The 18,316-nt window shown below is 38.1% G+C and overlaps 1 protein-coding gene across 2 annotated transcripts in view; it reads left to right on the top strand.

The window, feature by feature from the left end:
- SMURF2 (SMAD specific E3 ubiquitin protein ligase 2) overlaps positions 1-18,132 on the top strand; it is a 65,630-nt gene extending 47,498 nt beyond the window's left edge. The window contains exons 12-20 of one of the 2 annotated variants that reach the window (XM_007668078.3): positions 3,541-3,736; positions 5,489-5,592; positions 7,216-7,330; positions 8,057-8,235; positions 8,556-8,693; positions 10,688-10,808; positions 12,535-12,736; positions 14,455-14,530; positions 15,043-18,132. In XM_007668078.3, coding sequence (XP_007666268.1) covers positions 3,541-3,736; positions 5,489-5,592; positions 7,216-7,330; positions 8,057-8,235; positions 8,556-8,693; positions 10,688-10,808; positions 12,535-12,736; positions 14,455-14,530; positions 15,043-15,142 — 1,231 coding nt within the window. In that variant the 3' untranslated portion in view covers positions 15,143-18,132. Of the gene's footprint in view, positions 1-3,540; positions 3,737-5,488; positions 5,593-7,215; positions 7,331-8,056; positions 8,236-8,555; positions 8,694-10,687; positions 10,809-12,028; positions 12,174-12,534; positions 12,737-14,454; positions 14,531-15,042 lie in introns of those variants that run through there. The other variant, XR_005660837.1, reaches the window with a different exon arrangement.
- Positions 18,133-18,316: the final 184 nt, after the last annotated feature.

Raw genomic sequence — 18,316 nt, 5'->3', positions numbered from 1 at the left:
CTTGTCTATCTAATTCAGTTTAAAATTAAAACATTATTATAGCATTATTGACCATCATATTGTGAAATAGCTAACATCCATCAAGTAAATGCTCTCTTAATCCTTTCATTATCATTTTTGGAAATAAGCATTATAAACCTAAAATGAAATTAGTAAAAGGGAGTAGAAGCAGTGGGTAAAATATTCTGATGAATAATATGTTTTAAAAAAAGGCATATTTTATACATATTAGTTCCCATTTTACATGTCAAAATATATTTTTAAGGCTCTTATTTGGTAGTAGTCATTATTCTCTTAATACTTGATCTCATTTTAAAATGTTATTTGTTGCAGACTGTTTGAACTTGTGCTCATTTCAAGACAGAGATTAAAAACCTTAATATCCACAAGTCTACTTTCAGTAATCAGCATATAGGGTTACATTTGTCTGGTAGGCCTCAGTCAAGGAATGCATTTTTACGTTCTGGGTTGGGGGCAGATTTAATGCAGTGAAAACAAAGGAAAATTCCCTCTCCACTTTAATTGCATCATAGTTAATTGAGTGTTGCAAATTTGGTGTGGCTATTGAGCTCGAATCCCAATGTGAAATGTTTTATGGGCCAAGAGAGTTCTACACTAAGAACTGGGATTAAATTGTGTTTTATGAATTTGAGCTGCTGCCAGGCCAGGCGAGGTCTCTCTCAGAAGAGTGGAGCCCACCTCCAGCACCTTCCATCTGGGGGGGTTCCGTGCCATCGTCATTTGTGGAAGATCCTGTGCATTCATTGGTAATACAGTCCCAACAGCTTCTAGGGCTATCTGTGCATGTGCCTATGTACTACAGTACGTATGCCCACCCAGAAGTTAGTGCTGGTGGAAGGGGAAACCAAGAAAGAGAGGTTCTCCATTTAGGCCATCCAAGTCTTAAGTCACGCCTAGGAACTAGTTTAGTGAATTGACGGAATTTTGATCAAATCCTTTCAGCATTGTCCGTCCAGTGAAAATCACTTAGAGCAAGAACCATGCTTAGAATATTTCTCCAAGAATGTGATGGTAGGCTACTCTGCTGATCCAAGCACTTATCCCACCTTGTCTACTGTATCAGCCTCTTCGTCTACCTCTCTGCTTCCTGTCTTTCCCCACTCCAGTCTTTACTCCGCTCTGCTCCCTGGATCACTTTTCTTAAAATCATTCAGTTCATATCTCCCCACTCCTCAAAAATCTCCAGTGGTTTTCCGTCACCTTCCACATCAAACAGAAACTCCTTACCATCAGCTTTATAATACTCAATAAACTCGCCCCCTTCTATCTGATCTCACTGATTTCCTACAATAACTCAGCCCACAAGCTTCACTTCTCCAATGCCAACCTACTCAGTGTACCTCAGTCTCTTCTGTCTTTCCACCGACCCCTTGCCCATGTTCCCCCTCTGGCCTGGAATGTCCTCCCTCCATCTTCCCCCACTCACCTCCGCCCCCCCCCAAATATCTGAACATCCATTCTCCCCACATTCAAAGCCTTGTTAAAATGACATCTCTAAGAGTCTTTCCCTGCCTAAGCCCTCATATCTCCAACTCCCTCTCCATTGTATGTTCCCTATGCCCTTGGACCTGTATACCCTTTGAGCACTTGATGTTCATCCCTTCCCTCAGCCCCACAGTATTTAAGTACTTATCCATAATTTATTTTCATGTCTATCTCCCCTCTAGACTGTAAGCTCCTTTATGCACAGGGATGATGTCTACTAACTCTACTGTATTGTTTCCCAAGTGCTTATTACAGTGCTTTGCACGCAGGGAAGTGCTTAGTAAATACCATTAATAGGTATAAAAGTTTTATTGATATTAACAAAGATCATGTTTGAGGAGTGAATATATTCTCCAAGAAAGGGTATGATGTTCCTGTTCTGCCTAAACACCATCAATTATAATTCAGGACAAATGTTCAACTGATTAGTTATATGCTTCCAATAAATTATTTTCACTGATTGAGGAAAAATAATTTTGCCCTAACCATTTGCTTTAAAAGAATGTTTTTAGTTGGTTTCATAGTGACTGACTGTCTACATTAAGATGCAGATGTTTATCTTTTACTAGAATTTTCAAATTGGAGTACAGTTAGATTTTTGGTGGTTCCTCAAGTACAATATCCAAGTTATCAACTTAATTACTTTGTACCGGCTTTATGGTATTGTAATTGCAACCGTAGTGAAGAATGAATCAGCCTTTCCATTTTAGCTTTGTAGGTGTGACTAGCATTAATTTTAGTACAAGTTTCAATCTGATTCACGCAGAACTTGTTAAAGAGGTTCTGTGCATTAATGAAATACTTAATAAATTAAGCTGAATTCTATATTGTATAAATATGATATCATGAATTATTTCAATATAAAATTGTATTCGGTTATTGTGAATCTTCATTTTGTGGAATTTCAAAACAGTGATATCAAATGAAGAAAAATCTTGATTCTACAAAAGAAGGTTGGAATAGAGGTAGAAGAGGTTGACTTGGTTCTCTAATTAAATTCTTTAAAGAAGTGATTTTTAATGTGGATATTTAGTCATTCATTTTCTGCCAATAGAAAGAAAAGAAACCTGGAAGAGAATTTCTTTTTATGTATTTTAATTCATCCACATTGGCTCAAATCTTGTATGTTTCTAGGGTGTTGAGGACACTAAGATAAATTTTTGGCTGACAGTATATTTTTATAGTCATAATTTAATTTTAGGAAACCTTTTCAGAAGTGCTGGTAAAAGTGCTGGTTTTATCTGTGCTAATTAGTTGCAATGAACTCCTCACATTCCTGTGGTCTTGACTCGTCCAGGTAAAGGGAGAGGGCCCTGCCAAGCTGCCAGTACAAACTCCTTTTTTTAAGCTTAGTCTTTGAGGCAAGCCATTGAAAACAGACTGTGGTATCGACTGCAGATTAGAGATGTAGGGTTTGGCATAACCCTGATTTTAAAATGGAGAAAGTAAAAATACACAAAGGAAATATGAAAATAGTATAGGAGAAATTCACTGTCAGCAGCTGAGTCTTTAAGTTGCTTGGATAATACTCTATTATTAAGTACTCTAACCTTATAATAATAATGGTGGTATTTGTTAAGCACTTACTATGTGCAAAGCACTGTTCTAAGCACTGGGGGGTACAAGGTAATCAGGTTGTCCCACGTGGGGTTCACAGTTTTAATCCCCATTTTGCAGATGAGATAACTGAAGCACAGAGAAGTGAAGTGACTTGCCCAAAGTCACACAGCTGGCAAGAGGCGGAGCTGGGATAAGAACCTTGTACTTATTTGTTATATGTCACTAGTAGAAACAGACTGCGGAACCAGCTGACAATTGTCAAAAAGACCGAAGTGTGTGTCTTTTGTCATCAAAATAATCTTTCTTAAAATTCATTTTAATTGAGTCTTTTTTAATATTGTCAAGCTAGCAGCCATATGTAATAGAAATAAGGTTAATGATAATTGTCAGGTTTTGCATCATTCAGAATAGGTTATGTTTTTTGCTGGTGCATGGGATTACAATTTCTGAGAACTTTCCTGTTTATATTTCTAGCCGACAAAACCAATTGAAAGACCAACAGCAGCAGCAGTTAGTGTCGTTGTGTCCTGATGAAGCTGAGTGTCTGACTGTCCCCAGGTATAAGCGAGACTTGGTGCAGAAACTAAAAATTTTGCGGCAGGAACTTTCACAACAACAGCCCCAAGCTGGCCACTGTCGTATTGAGGTCTCCAGAGAAGAAATTTTTGAGGTAAGCTAGAAAGTAATTTCTCTTTCTTCTTAAGAATTGAGAAAAATTAAGCTTTTTTTTTTTTAACCCTCTAGTTCATTATCCTAAGAGGATACATTTAAGTATTTGTGTCTGGTTTTCCTTCTCCAACTTGATTGTAAACTCCTTGAGGGCAGAGATTGTGTCCTCTAACTTTTTGTATTCTCGCAAGCACCTACTAAAGTGTTCTGCAGACAGGAACTCAAGAAATGCTATGGATTCATTACAAAGCCACACAATGCTTGGGAAAGGTAACCGTTCTGTCTCTATTGTAAGTAAAAGCATTGTTGAGGTAAGATGTAATTGGAAAAAATCTTACCAAACCTATAAATGTATAAATATTTATGATTTGTTTAATTGAAGTGGAGTGCTAAGTTTAGCATGTGTCTGTAACAGATCATTTCTGCAGTATGCTTGTGTAATGTATGTTTGTTGAAGACCACAAAGGTGTGGGGGAAGCCAAAATTCTTACTTTGTAAAAACATTGCTGTCTGAATTTATTTTTTCCAAAAGGCTGGAGGCCCAGGAGGGAAAAAATGTCAAGTTGAATATTCTTGTGATGGTTGTTTAAAAGGTCATGGACTACTGTAAATTTTGGAGTTTCGTAGAAATCCTTTACCGATGTAGTTTTCTCATTTTTTTCTTTTGTGTCATCATACTTGAGTCCCATTACATGCACATCATTGTTTGGTTATTCATCATTTATCTTCTTGTATCATTTATTCTTCATCTGTCACCATCTTATTACATCATTTATTAATCAGACAGAAGATTATTTGGGCAGATGGAAAATTGGGTTTCTTTTCATTGATGTGTTACATATAGCCTATAAGTTGCTGACCTCAGAGCACTTAGATATTCTTGAGTAAAAGACAAGTGAAATCAAGTCATCAGTTTTTGTGAAGCACCATTATCATGAAATATCAGATTTATTTCATTTGTGGTTAACTATCCCTCATGTCACTTTTTTTTTATTTGTTTCTCCACCAATTTCTACTTAGTTCAAGAAGGTTATAACAAATCTGCAGATTTTTCTGGTCACAATTTACTTCTGGTGTAGGCTGAATACTAAATCCCAATATATTCTCCAACATCAAGACCTAGATTACTTTAAATTACAAACTTTAAAAACTACTTTGCTGTAGTTTCTGTGAAATAATCTGATTTTAAAAGTGTCATGAATCGAAGTTTTAATAGGGCCCTCTAACCCCTCTTTGTTATTGGAAAACATAAAGGCATCTTTCGTTTTAAATAAACTCTGTACTCTTCATTTATAAAATAACAAATACATGATGAAAATACCAATTGAAGTGACACAGAGAATACTTCTGCATTATTTCTGTAATCTTTTCTTGTGATTAGTTGTGAATTTCTGTAATTTTTGGTGTTTGCACCTTCTGGTATTGCCACATGCTGTGTAGATTACTTACAGAGTGTTTTACCTTTTTTGCCTACTTCAGGTATTTTAATGAAAAAATGTCTTTAGAAACTGTGTGTATCTCAAGTCTGTAACTTTGGGGAGGGGAGGTAGGGGTGGGAGGGAGAAAGAACGAGAGAAGATATTGGGGGGGGGGGGAGTCACCTAGTCCTCTCTTCTTTCTCTGGCCTCCTCAGTTGAATCTTCCTGTTTTCCAAGGGACTTTAAATATATATTTTATTATTTGCTGATTATGACTGTTAATAGAAAGCCATTTAAATAGGTAATGGGATAAGTAACCAATTATTTTTTTTCAGGAGTCATACAGGCAAGTAATGAAAATGAGACCCAAAGACTTGTGGAAACGATTAATGATAAAGTTTCGTGGAGAAGAAGGTCTTGACTATGGTGGGGTTGCCAGGTGAGGAATACATGATAGTTGGAAAAATACCTTTCCATAAGTATATTAGAAAAACGGTTGCTAAAACTGATTGACTCTGAAAATTAAAACACTTCTGATAATGTAAATTTCATAGTGAGATTTTTCTTGTGGGTCTTTCAATCAACTATTCCCTAAAGTAATTTGCATTGGAGCAGTTCTTCATAAGAAGGTAAATGCTGTAGGAAGCTTTACATTAAAACTTGAATTAGACAAAGAAAATAGAAGTTAGCTAATTTTTAGATTTTTGAGATTAACAAATAGAATTTATTGGAATTTTTGTGACTTTTTAGGGTATTTGTTAAGCGCTTACTATGTGCCAGGCACTGTTGTGAGCACTGAAGTAGAAGATAATCAGGTTGGATACAGTCCCTGTCCCATATGGGACTCATAGTTTTAATCCCCATTTTACAGATGAGGTAACTGAGGCACAGAGGGGTGAAATGACTTGCCCATGATCACAGAGCAAACAAATGGTGGAGTCAAGATTAGAACCCAGGTCCTTTAGACTTTTTAAATTTTGTCATATTTTTATGACAAAAATTCCAATAAATTGTATGTTTGTTCCTCCTTCCTCTGTTCTCTTATTCCTCCAACTTCTTTTCCTTTCTGCCTATTCACTCCCTTGATTCTTGAAATACAAATTCAAATACCAAATTATTATTGAAACAGCCCAGCTTCCACACATTGTCACCTCTCCTTGAGTGATTTTCTTGTAGGTGATCGCTCTTTTTCCCGTATTAAAAATAAAGCTGGAGGCTTAAGGTGGATGTTCTCTACTCTCTGCTCTGTTAAATAGTATAAGGTCAAAAGGTAATTGACTTTTGTGACAAGGAAGGCCCAGAATTGGTGTCTGGAGAATGCAAAATCACTAGGGTTAGGAAAATTCAGTCTAATCTACAGGCATTTCTCTCCTCCCCATGAGCCAAGTGGGAATTCAGGGGGTGGCTCCCGATATGCTGTAACCCCCTGAAAAGCTGAATGTTGAGGCTATTTTTTACTATGCCTGTGCCTGCCTCGGGCAGATAGGAACCTGCTGGGAATGAAAGGGGCAGAACTTATGCAGTGTAAGTGCCCCCTCAGCTCTTTACTGTTCATCCAAGTGTTATTCAGAGTGTTAATCTTTCCTGGGATACTGTATTTGGGGTTGTTAGGAGAAGGGGCCAACTCCAGAGGCTTGCAGTCCAGCAGGGGATCTGGCAGATTATGGGCTATTCTGACCTCAGCCAGTATTTGTCAGTTCAGAGTTAGGTAAACCTTAAGATGACACATGATTCAGGGTTCTGAGTTACACAGTTAATTCCATTCTGTATACTGTTTAGTCAAAGGAATACCGAAGGGAAACAATTCTGGCAGAAATGTGGGTCAAAATTAATGGACTGAGAAAAAACTGCATTAAACCCAGGAAGTTGGCCAGCTTTTGCTTTTTGAGTGTGGTAGATTATATTTTACCTGGAGTGACCACTTTTTTGGGGGGGGAGGAGTCTTGATTACCCTTTTTTCATTTTAAATGTTCACGGTTGGCAGCTAAAAATTTCAAAGGATCTTGGAATGTAAAATGTCTGTTTGAAGTATGGTTTTTTTTACAATATGTTGTTTCCCTAGGGAATGGCTGTATCTGTTGTCCCATGAAATGCTGAATCCATATTATGGCCTCTTCCAGTACTCACGAGACGATATATATACACTGCAGATTAACCCAGATTCTGCTGTTAACCCGGTATGAAGCAAATTAATAGCCTGTCTTTTCACTTTCAAATGTAATTCTTTCCTGTTGCTTAGAGGATTCCTTTCACATTCAGCACCTGTTGTCCCTTCTACTTATGCTGTGAGCTCCATGTGGGGCAGGGATTTTGTCCCATCTGATTAGCTTGTATCTACCCTAGTGCTTAGCACAGTATTTGGCGCATAATAAGTGCTTAACAAACCCCACTATTATTAATATTATTATTGTATTGCTAAACTAGTTCCCATATATTACTGGGGGAGATACTGTCCCTTTGTTACTGTTTTCTTTAGGAAATTACCGAACCTTTCACCATTGAGTAGCTAAACGTTAGGTGGTGTCAGCAGTGGAAATTTGCAAATGCTGATAGCAGTTTTCACATGACCGAAGCACTCTGCAGTAAGTGGAGCTTCCTAAGGAAGGAGCCCTGGGTAGATTGCCACTCTATGTGTAGGCAAGCCTAAACCCAGGGAGTTAATTGTCCAAAGTGACTGAGGCTCTGTTTCAAAGCTTGGAGTAGAACTCAAACTCACCCAAATTGAGTCTCCAGAAAGACATCTCAGGGATCTGATCATTTAGCAGCCCTAAGAAAGAGAAAATCTCAACAAAAACTGGGAAATGTGGTCTTGAAAAAGGTGAATGATTTTGACAAGAGGAAGTGTGATTTCATTAATATTATGTGGAACAATCTGAATCTAAATGAACCTCTTTCAATTTCAGGAACACTTATCTTATTTCCACTTTGTGGGGCGAATAATGGGGATGGCTGTGTTTCATGGACATTATATCGATGGTGGTTTTACATTGCCTTTTTACAAACAATTGCTTGGGAAGCCAATTACATTGGATGACATGGAATTGGTTGACCCCGATCTTCACAACAGCTTAGTCTGGATACTGTAAGTATTAAATCTACCCCTTTCACTCTTAAATTAGAACTAGAATTCTTAAAACTCTTCTGTAATGAAAATAAAATGGCCAATACCCAGGATTCCAGTGCCCTCAACAAAGTGAAGTCTAAAAAACGTACATTTGCTTAGGCTGAGCAGTTTGGTGGGGCAAGTAAAACGTGCTGGAGATATTTGTCTCAAGAATTTTTGCCTTTCTGACTTGTTCTTTACTTGTCCAGCAAATTGAACTGCCTTTGGAATATGTATATTGATATTGTTTAATGTCTTCTATGGAGTAAATGTGTATTTTCCCCTCCTCTGTGTTCTAGTGAGAATGATATTACAGGCGTCTTGGACCATACCTTTTGTGTTGAGCACAATGCTTATGGTGAAATTATTCAACATGAACTTAAACCAAATGGTAAAAGCATCCCAGTCACAGAGGAAAATAAAAAAGAATATGTAAGGTAATTCAGTATTTTTCTATTTTTATCTTCAAGACAGTGTTAAAATTTCATGATGTAAGGTTTTTTTCTCCCATTCAGTCATTTTTATTGAGCACTTTGTGCAGAGCACTATGCTTGGGAGAACACAGTATAACAATGTAACATAGTTGGTAGAAACGTTCCCTGCCCACAACAGTTCCGCCTGTTACCTTAAGTACTGACAGAAATTGAACTGTGGTTTTCACTGGGCCCTATGGATATGGGCACAAGGCCCAAAGATGCTATGCTGAAAATACTCGGAAATATTTCTGAACTGTTTATAAAATAAGTAGAAATAAATGACTGACTAAGGAGTCGACATGTTGGACTCGGTACTTGAATTTTGCAGTACAGCCAAAGTCTTCATGAAAACTGTAAGCTGATTGCAGGCTCCTTGTGGTCAGGTAACGAGTTAAGCAAATTTGTTGTATTCTCCCAAGTGCTTAGTAAGTGTTCAATAAATATGAATTTTTAATTAGGTTTTGGGGTTTTTAAAGTAGCCAACATGCATGGAGAAGCAGCATGGCCTAGTGGCAAGAGTCAGAGGACGTGGGTTCTGATCCCGGCTTCGCCACTTGTCTGCTGTGTGACCTTGCGCAAGTCACTCCACTTCTCTGTGCCTCAGTTCCCTCATCTGCAAAATGGGGATGAAGACTGTGAGCCCCACGTGTGACAGACAACCTGAGTACCTTCTATCCACCCCAATGCTTAGAACAGTGCTTGGCACATAGTAAGCACTTAACACATACCATTATTATTATTATTATTGCCAATAATAATAATTCTGTATTCATTTATTTCCCTTTAAATCTTCAGTTGTACACTAAAAAGATGAATTTGGAGTGAATGAATGCACTCTCACACAGTTCTGCACCAGTGTTGCTGGCTCAAAATCCTTAGCCAGAGGATCAGGAAAAGATGGCATTCAGGGTATTATGATTCTCATAAATAGTTTGCAGGGAAAGGTTTATCAACAGAAAAAGAGAATTGGAAAACTTCATTTAGAAAAGAGGAGAAATAAAGAATCTACCAAGTGGGTGTAGTGGACAGCACAGTAAATAAAGAATCTAGAAGTGAGGTTAATGGAGTGTATGATGTATAGCTCAGTGGTATTTTCTCAGCTCTTACTGTATGTAGAGCACTGGAAAACACTTAAAGTAAGTGGAAATCAAATTCAAGGGGTATTAAAAGAGTTCTGAAGTTTTTAAAATTTCAAAATAACACTGAATTAGATCAATTAACCAGTGGTATTTAGTGAGTGCTTAGTGCGGAGCACTGTACTAAGCCTGTGGGAGAGTATAGTAGAGCTGGTAGTTACTTTCCCATTATTATTATTAGCATTATTGTATTAAGTGCCTACTCTGCATCAAACACTGTTCTCAGCACTGGGGTAGATAAATTACCATTCACAATTTTTAATATGTGGTCCTGATTTTTCCCTTCAACTTCGCAAAGTTCTTCCAGCGTGAATAGCAAACATTCTGCCAAAGCCAATCATAAAGTAGGCATGAGATAAAAAAATTACCTGGAAGATAATGATTTTAACCCTAATATTGAATGTGATTTAACTCTTAAAAAAGATAAGAAATGTATATATATAAATTTTTTGAAGTGAACATAAAGAGGTTATCTCTGTCCACACCAGCCATCATCATCATCATGGCTGGTTGATATTTTGATATTTTGTGATGGCTAAAAATAAAATTTTTGACTTTGGAATTTGGCTTTTCTAAAATCGTACAGGCCACAGAAAGTACAACTATTGTTTTCTTTGCTAATGAAGGATGTATTTCCCCATTCATTACCCCATGTTGAAGGCTCTGCATCCCAGTTTGTTCTTTCTCTAAATTGTTGTACCACTAGGTTTTGGCTAGACAGGTTGTGATTTGTTACATTTTCCTTTTAATAATACTAAGGCACTGGAGTTGCTGTTGGGGGATCAAGTGTATCAAGGGACTCTTGTACTATTGTTACAGGCTCTATGTAAACTGGAGGTTTTTACGAGGAATTGAGGCTCAGTTTCTGGCTCTTCAGAAAGGTTTTAATGAAGTAATCCCACAACATCTGCTGAAGACATTTGACGAAAAGGAGTTAGAGGTCAGTGCATTGAAGTTTCTTTTTGCCGTTAAATGTAACAATAAAAGGCTGAAGCATTTCTCTGAGACAGAGTAACAGAGAAGCTTGCATGACCAGTGCTTTTAGAATTTTGCAGGTGTGGTGTTCTGAGTTTTGTTCCCCAGAAAAGTCTTTCTGTGAACAGCATTTTGAGAAGTAAATTGATCTGCCCCTGACCATACCTCATTTCCCCATCCTGTGTATATCTAAAGGCTTGGAAGTTTCATCAAGTGCATTTAATGTATAGATATCAGAGGGCATTTTTTTTCTGGCCTTTTCACAAGTAGAGCCATTTATTATCCAACTATGGGAGGAGGGTAGCCGTTTTAAAAATTGTCCCAAATCCTAGTTCCAGTGTTTTTTACACCACTCCCAGTCCCTTTCCCTACCAGTTTATTTCTAGAATTTGAGTTTCATATGCTTTGTTTCTGCATTTCACCCTCTGGTGGATGTGTTAGGAAATGTGGAATAGATGAAAAGCAGGATATCAGTGGGAGAAGCAGCATAGAACCTGGATAAAATACAAGTTGGATAAAAACTGAAAGCTGACTGTTCGTTAATAGAATGTTAGCAGATAGGGAAGAATTATATATAGAAAACACTGTCATTCTTTTTCATTGCCATAATTACATTTTCCATGTCAGTGAGAAGCAGCATGGCATGGTGGATAGAACTTGGGCCTGGGAGTCAGGGGACATGGGTTCTAAGCTAATTTACTTTTTCTGTGCCTGTTTCCTCATTTGTAAAATAAGATTTAATTACCTGTTCTCCCTTCTTTAATCTGTGAGCCGAGAGGCGGGGACTGCCCAACTTGATTATCTTGTATTTTTCCCAAAGTTCAGTAGAGTGCTTAGAAAATAACATGTATTAATAATAATAATGAGATTAATCTAGGCTTGGCATTGCTACTTAGCTGATATGACCAAGTTTCTTATACATTATGTACGTGGAAATCATTTTTGACATTTAGGCCACTGCTCAGTTTAGTGTCTTTTTGGACATCTATCAAATGGCCCAAGCTCTGGAAGCTTTGGTTTGAAGTTTGCACCGGTGAGTGCCATTGATTCCGTATAGTTTCCTACCACCATTAAAATTATTCTGCTTATAAAAATACCCTGTCATCTGAGTCGACGAACCGATTCGACAGCATTGTTTAATAATCGGACTGCATAGCAATATGTTACTCTTCATTACATTTGCAGGATTACTGAAGACTTTTGTGCAGCTGAATATTATGCTTCACTTTGAGAGGAATGAATGGAGTCAACACGATCAGGAAGTAGTCTAGTACCACATAGCAGATCTGAGGAAGAATTAGGCTCCAAACTAGAAATTCCTTGTGTGAAGGTTGGAATTTTACCAGTGGTGACCCCTCTCCTTTTATCAGTCTTTAGTAAACTCAGCTGAAACATTCATCCAGAAAAGAATTTCAAATATATGTCTATTCAGAATGAATGTTTTGCTTAGTGAATGATGAATCATGAACTGCTTAATTTAGGATGGAGATTTGCTCTGAGCACCCTGAAAATTAGATTGAGCATATTTCTTCTGATAAAATATAATGCAGTCTTAAAGGGCTTAGGTATATTGTGGATCTGAGGAGATTTTCAGTGGGTGTCTTTTCACCAATTCCATCTCATTCTAGAGAAATGATTTTTATACCTACCCGTATGTCCTTTGTTTACTGTCTTATATGCAATCCTGACAGCTCATCATCTGTGGCCTTGGAAAAATTGATGTGAGTGACTGGAAGGTAAACACCCGGTTAAAACACTGTACACCAGACAGCAACATTGTGAAATGGTTCTGGAAAGCTGTGGAGCTTTTTGATGAGGAAAGGAGAGCACGGTTGCTTCAGTTTGTGACTGGATCATCCCGAGTGCCTCTGCAGGGCTTCAAAGCATTACAAGGTAAAAGGGCAGTGCACCAATGGAGTGGGTCACTTCAGCCGTTGGTGCTGGAGTTTGGATTGGGTTTATTTGACCCCTTTTTTTTTTAAAAAAAAAGGAGAAGCAGCATGGCCCAGAGGAAAGAGGCAGAGGGCCTGGGTTCTAATACCGGCTCTGCAATTGGCCTGCTCTATGACCTTGCTCCTTATGGGCAGGGAGCTTTCTACCAACTCACTAACTAACTAACTAACTCTCCCATGAGCTTAGTACAGTGCTCTGTACATGGTAAAATCACCCAATAAATACCATTGATTGATTGACCTAGGGCAAGTCACTTAACTTCTTGGGGCCTCATCTGTAAAATGGGGATTCCTCTTAGACTCTGAGCCCCATGTGAGAAAGGGAAAGTGTCCAACCTGATTATCTTGGGTCTACTCCAGCATTTAGTACAGGGCTTGGTACAGAGTAAGGGCCTAACATCTATTATTATTATTGGGGATCAGCACAATATTCATTCCAGTTATTAAATTTCTTCCCCGTCCTGTAGTTGCTTTGCTAGAGCTAGGCCATGTGCATGTACTGGCTGTATTCCCCCATTCCCTTTTGCTGTTTCAGCTCCCAAAAATTATTTTTCCCCGGGGACAACTTCTGCTTTTAGGGAGCGCTAGACCTTTCTGCTGCTTTTTGAGTGCAGCCTCATTTTCTGCTTCTCTCCTGAAAGGGCCATCCTTCCAAGCAGCCACCCACAGATATCAGCCCAGAAAAGCAGTCCAGCAGTTACCCCAACCAGAAAGTGAGACCACTATGTAGTTGCTTCCCAAGCACTTAGTACAGAGCTCTGCACACAGTAAGCGCTTAATAAATACGATTGAATGAATGAATGAATGTGGGCAGGAAAGGTGTCTGCTTATTCTGTTGTGTGGTACTTTCCTAAACCCTTAGTATGGTGCTCTGCACATAGAAGACACTCAGTAAATTCCATAGATTGATTGTGGGGCTGTCCTATTCCTGCAGGCACATGGGTGGCGATGCCAGCACGGTACCACACCCTTTATAACTCCATTCCCAGATTAGGAAGGTTGCTATTTGGGGAACAGTGTTTTAATTCTCACTAGATTGGAAGTACATTAAAAGTGTTCAGTTATAGTTAAACCATTAAAACAGAAGGGGGGAAAACAGGAAGCCACATGCATTGATTGGAATTTTTGTTTCCTTGTATGTTTGAGTTTACGGCCCAAATGAGAAGTAATTATGGGAACGCTTATATCTTCTCCAATCCCTTTTTTTTCATGTTCACCCTTGACATCATTCATTGCATATTCCCTCCAGAAATAATAAATTGAAATCTCCTAAATTGCTTGGACTGTCATTTAATGGTGAAAGCTGTAATCTTGAATTTCTTTCATTTAATGGTGAGAGCTGTAATCTCAGTATGCAATCTCCTTGGATTGACCAAAATTACTTTTTTTTTTTAACTGCTTAAAATTGTTGGCTTCTAAATAGGGGGGAAAAATCCCAGCATTATTTCCAGCATGTGATTTTTTTTTTCCCCCTAGGGAGACTTTCCTGGAAAGAGTGTCTGAGATATGGACATTGGAGTCAATTTCATTCTCAGCTCTCAAAGTCCAGATTGTGCCCTCGGTCCCCAAGTAGTGAAGTACCTCCATCCCTCTTCTCCTGGGTTGATTTCGGGTTAGAGGGCCTCTGGTGACCTTCTCCAACCTTGGTTCCACTTACAGGTGCGGCAGGCCCAAGACTCTTCACGATACACCAGATTGACGCCAGCACAAATAACCTGCCCAAAGCTCACACGTGGTAAGTTATTGACCTTCCATTTTCCATCTCACTGTGGAGGTAGGGAGTCAAGCTTTTCCTTTGATTTTCTCATAGTGCTAAACCTTTCAGAGGGGAAGGAGCTAAAAGTTTTGCTTTTTGCAGTCAGGATTGATACAAAGAAGCCTTACTTGGTGGTGATGGTCTTTCCCATTACTAGTTGTTTCTTTGAAGGAGTTATATTGCAAGGAGGTAACCTTTTCTTTCCAGTGCTAGACAATTAAAATAGAGAGAAGTATCTGTCTGTATAGCAGAGTTTTGTTCAAATACTCAGGAACAATGAAGTTTCAGTCTGATCTTCTTTATTGTATTTACTGATGTATATTAATGTCTTTCTCCCCTTTGAGACTCCTTGTGGGCAGGGAATGTGTCTGTTGATTGTTATAGCTTACTCTTCCAGTGCGCTTGGTATAGTGCTTTGCAGTCAGTAAGTGCTCAATAAATATGATTGAATGAATGAACCTTACTGTATTATTTCACTTGCTTGTTCACAGCTTCAATCGAATAGACATTCCTCCATATGAAAGTTATGAGAAGCTGTATGAGAAGCTGCTAACAGCCATTGAAGAAACATGTGGGTTTGCTGTGGAGTGACAACCTTCGCAGACTTACTCGAGACTCTATTTATAGTAACTCTCCGTCAGAAAGCCTCCTCCCTGCAACCAAAATTCAAGAGATGCTTGAAATACAGAAAAACTTTTCCCTTTTTTTTAACTCTAGAACTCTGAGGGGAGGGGAGGACACTTGGAATTCCTTTTCAAGAAAAACGGTCTTTTGGCTTTGCTGGGAGGCCACTCAGCTGCTATTTAAAAACTAATATCTTGAACCTACAGAATGCTGACTTTTCCTATGTTTCCACAGTTAGGCAGTATTCTGCACTTAAAGACTACTATTTTTGTAAAAGGTAATCTGTTCTATTTGCCTATCTGATTTCTACACTCTCAAACACCAAGGCACAACTTCAGCGATCGGTACAAGTTACACTTCAACTTGATTTAAACACATATGATACTGAACAGCACCTATTCCTGCTCTTTTCAAAAATACAGATATTTTGGATTACTCTAACTTTGAATAAAATTGGCTAAAAGAATCATTAACTTTTAAATGAAGTCACTTCGCATGTTAATTGCATTTTCCTATATTGAAGCATTATGATATTCTGCATTATACATTCAACATAAATGTTACCCAGGTGGTCTTTTTTTTTTTTTAATACTTTTCAAGCATGAGTTTCCTTGAATACAGACATACCATTTGGATCTTGTATATCAGTTTGTCTATTTTTCAGCGCGATTTTCATTTCAATTATTTTAGGTACAATGCTGTACTTTTGGGTATGGAGCGTCCCTTTTTAAAAGAGACTAATGGTCATTTAGATATTTTTCAATAGTCATTTTTGTAATGAATCAATTTTGGGTTTGCTTTCTATCTTAAAATGAAATGCTGCCCATTATAATGAACTTTAAAAAAGCATGCTAATGAGGTGATGTTTCCAGCTCTTTTGCTGGACATCAGCTCATGCTTGAGACGTGATCTTTCTTGCCCTTCCAAATTTTAAAATGCATTTAGTTTATGTTACGTCTTAGTTAATGCTTCAAGACTTCTGTCAGCAAACCACACTTACTCTTTGTTTAGCTGCTCATGCCATAGGTTTGCTCAAGTTATGTTGTGGGGAAGCTTTCTAAAGTAACTCAGCAAACTGTCTTCCTGCCATTAGCCGATCAAACTCTCAATCCAGGTGTGATGGTTTTAAAAAGGAATTGATTTTGCTCCAAATGCTGCCAGTGGGCAAGAGATGAATAGATTTACGCAGAAGAATAGAAACCCAGACCGATCCAGCTCTGACCTGAGAAGTTAAATTTAGAAAAGGTGTTGGAAGTTCCTCTGGCTGTAGAGAGGACAGACTTGGACTGTGAAGGTCAGTGCATGTTTGTTGATGGCTCCACATATTTTTTTTTTTTAAAGATTGTTTTTGAAAGTGATCCGTAATCAGAGATTGGTTTATTATACACTCTCTTGGCCATCAGGGAGGGAAGCAGAAAATCTAGGATTTAGGGATTGAAATAATGGCTCCTGACTTTTTCCTGTGATCATTTAAAAAATCTGCACAATTTTTCACACTGCTCAGAAACAGTCAGTAAGAATAATTGGTTTTAGTAAGTTGTCAGGATGATAACAGTTGTTTATTTTTGTAACTGAAATTGCAGGCCTGTTTAGTTTTGACCATTCATGCCATTTGTAAACATACCAGAATACGTAAGTCTACTGTACTGCTCCTGAAGCAAAGTAACAATAGAGGTATCTTTCTCAGAGCTATGGGATGGGCCTATTTCTTCCTTATGGAGCAGGAGTACAATCGATCCATGATTGAACAGGCTAAATTCATTTGAGTTTCTCCTCTGGGGTCAGTGCTGTCTCTCTATGGGAGCGGCTGGCTATGATTTTGAGAAGTTGGTCAAGTAGCCAGAAGACCTATCATGAAACCACCTGGTGATCTGACATTTCAGGTTTTACCATAACACTTGGTGGCTTTAGGCTTCCAGGACCAAGGTGTGGTGGAATCTACTGACAAGGAGAAAGTATAGTGGAGTGATTACCCGCCTCTCTAATATACAGTACAAAGCTGGTTTTAGCCCCCAACAAAATTGGAAAACAGTTGTCCGTAGTGTGCTCTGCAGGAGTATAATCTATCAGAATTTAGCTTCCAATTTACGTTGGCTAGTTTCCCCCAAAAGGAGCAAGAGAAACAAAAGCAAAACTTCCCCATAAAGTTTCACGGAACTTTGAACTTTTACCCACAATTAATGTGAATATTTATTTCAACTTGTCCCTCTTACTGGCTGTTCCTTTTCCCACTCTTAATGCCTTGTCATCTTTTCATGCTGTGGCTTTTCATTACAAATGTTTAATTTTGAACCCTCAGCTCTACAGTAGAGAAGTGCATTTCAGAGGATGTTTCTCAGTGTAAAGAGTTTTGTAATGGTGCTGTGTACAGTGTGTAAATTCATATTATTTTTGCACATGGATTCAGTTTCCTCCGAACTGATCTAATTTTTACCTTTTCCTTGTGTTGACTAAAATCAAGAGCACATTTTCTTACTTTCCCTTTTTGGTTGCTTGTCACTACATCTGTTTGGAACTTATCATAGCCAGGCTGCCTTGATGGAAGTGAGAGGTCTGCGTCCAATGCCCCAAAGTAAGCTTTGTCATTCAGACAGTTCTTATACCTATTCTCTAGTCTAAATGGCACCCTAAAGACCACCAGGTGCAATTATATTTAACACTCTATTAGGGTTTTGATTCTACCAAATGCAAAGAGTTTTGTTTTGTCTCTTAGATGTAATTAGTTTACTTGGTGTAATATTCTTCCCTCCCTCAAACTGACCTTTTTTTTTTTAGTTTTATCATTTCCATTGTATTTGTATTTATTACAGAGTGTTTTTAGCAGATATTCTTTGTATGTTCACCCAGCTGTTACTTGAGCTTTACCAATAACATCTGTATAAATGGTTTTTAAAACTATGTATGTGCCCATGCCGAATTTGAGCAATAAATTGTATGCGGTTTGCACTGTCACAGTATCAATGGTTTAAAATGACATTTTGAGGGGTTTTATTTATTTCTTTATTTCTTTATTTACTTACAGGGTATCGAGAGCACAGAGTATTTGTATTGATTCTACTGAAAGTGGCTTAGCCTATCGTACGTGAAATCAGAGCAGAAAGGAATTCAACTAGGTGCTCCATCTGGGGCATTTGTAGGTGT

This window comes from Ornithorhynchus anatinus, chromosome 15 (assembly GCF_004115215.2).
Source record: "Ornithorhynchus anatinus isolate Pmale09 chromosome 15, mOrnAna1.pri.v4, whole genome shotgun sequence".
Classification (NCBI taxonomy): Eukaryota; Metazoa; Chordata; class Mammalia; order Monotremata; family Ornithorhynchidae; genus Ornithorhynchus; species Ornithorhynchus anatinus.
Note: the sequence above shows the minus strand (reverse complement) of the source record. Positions and strands in the feature narration are given on the sequence as shown.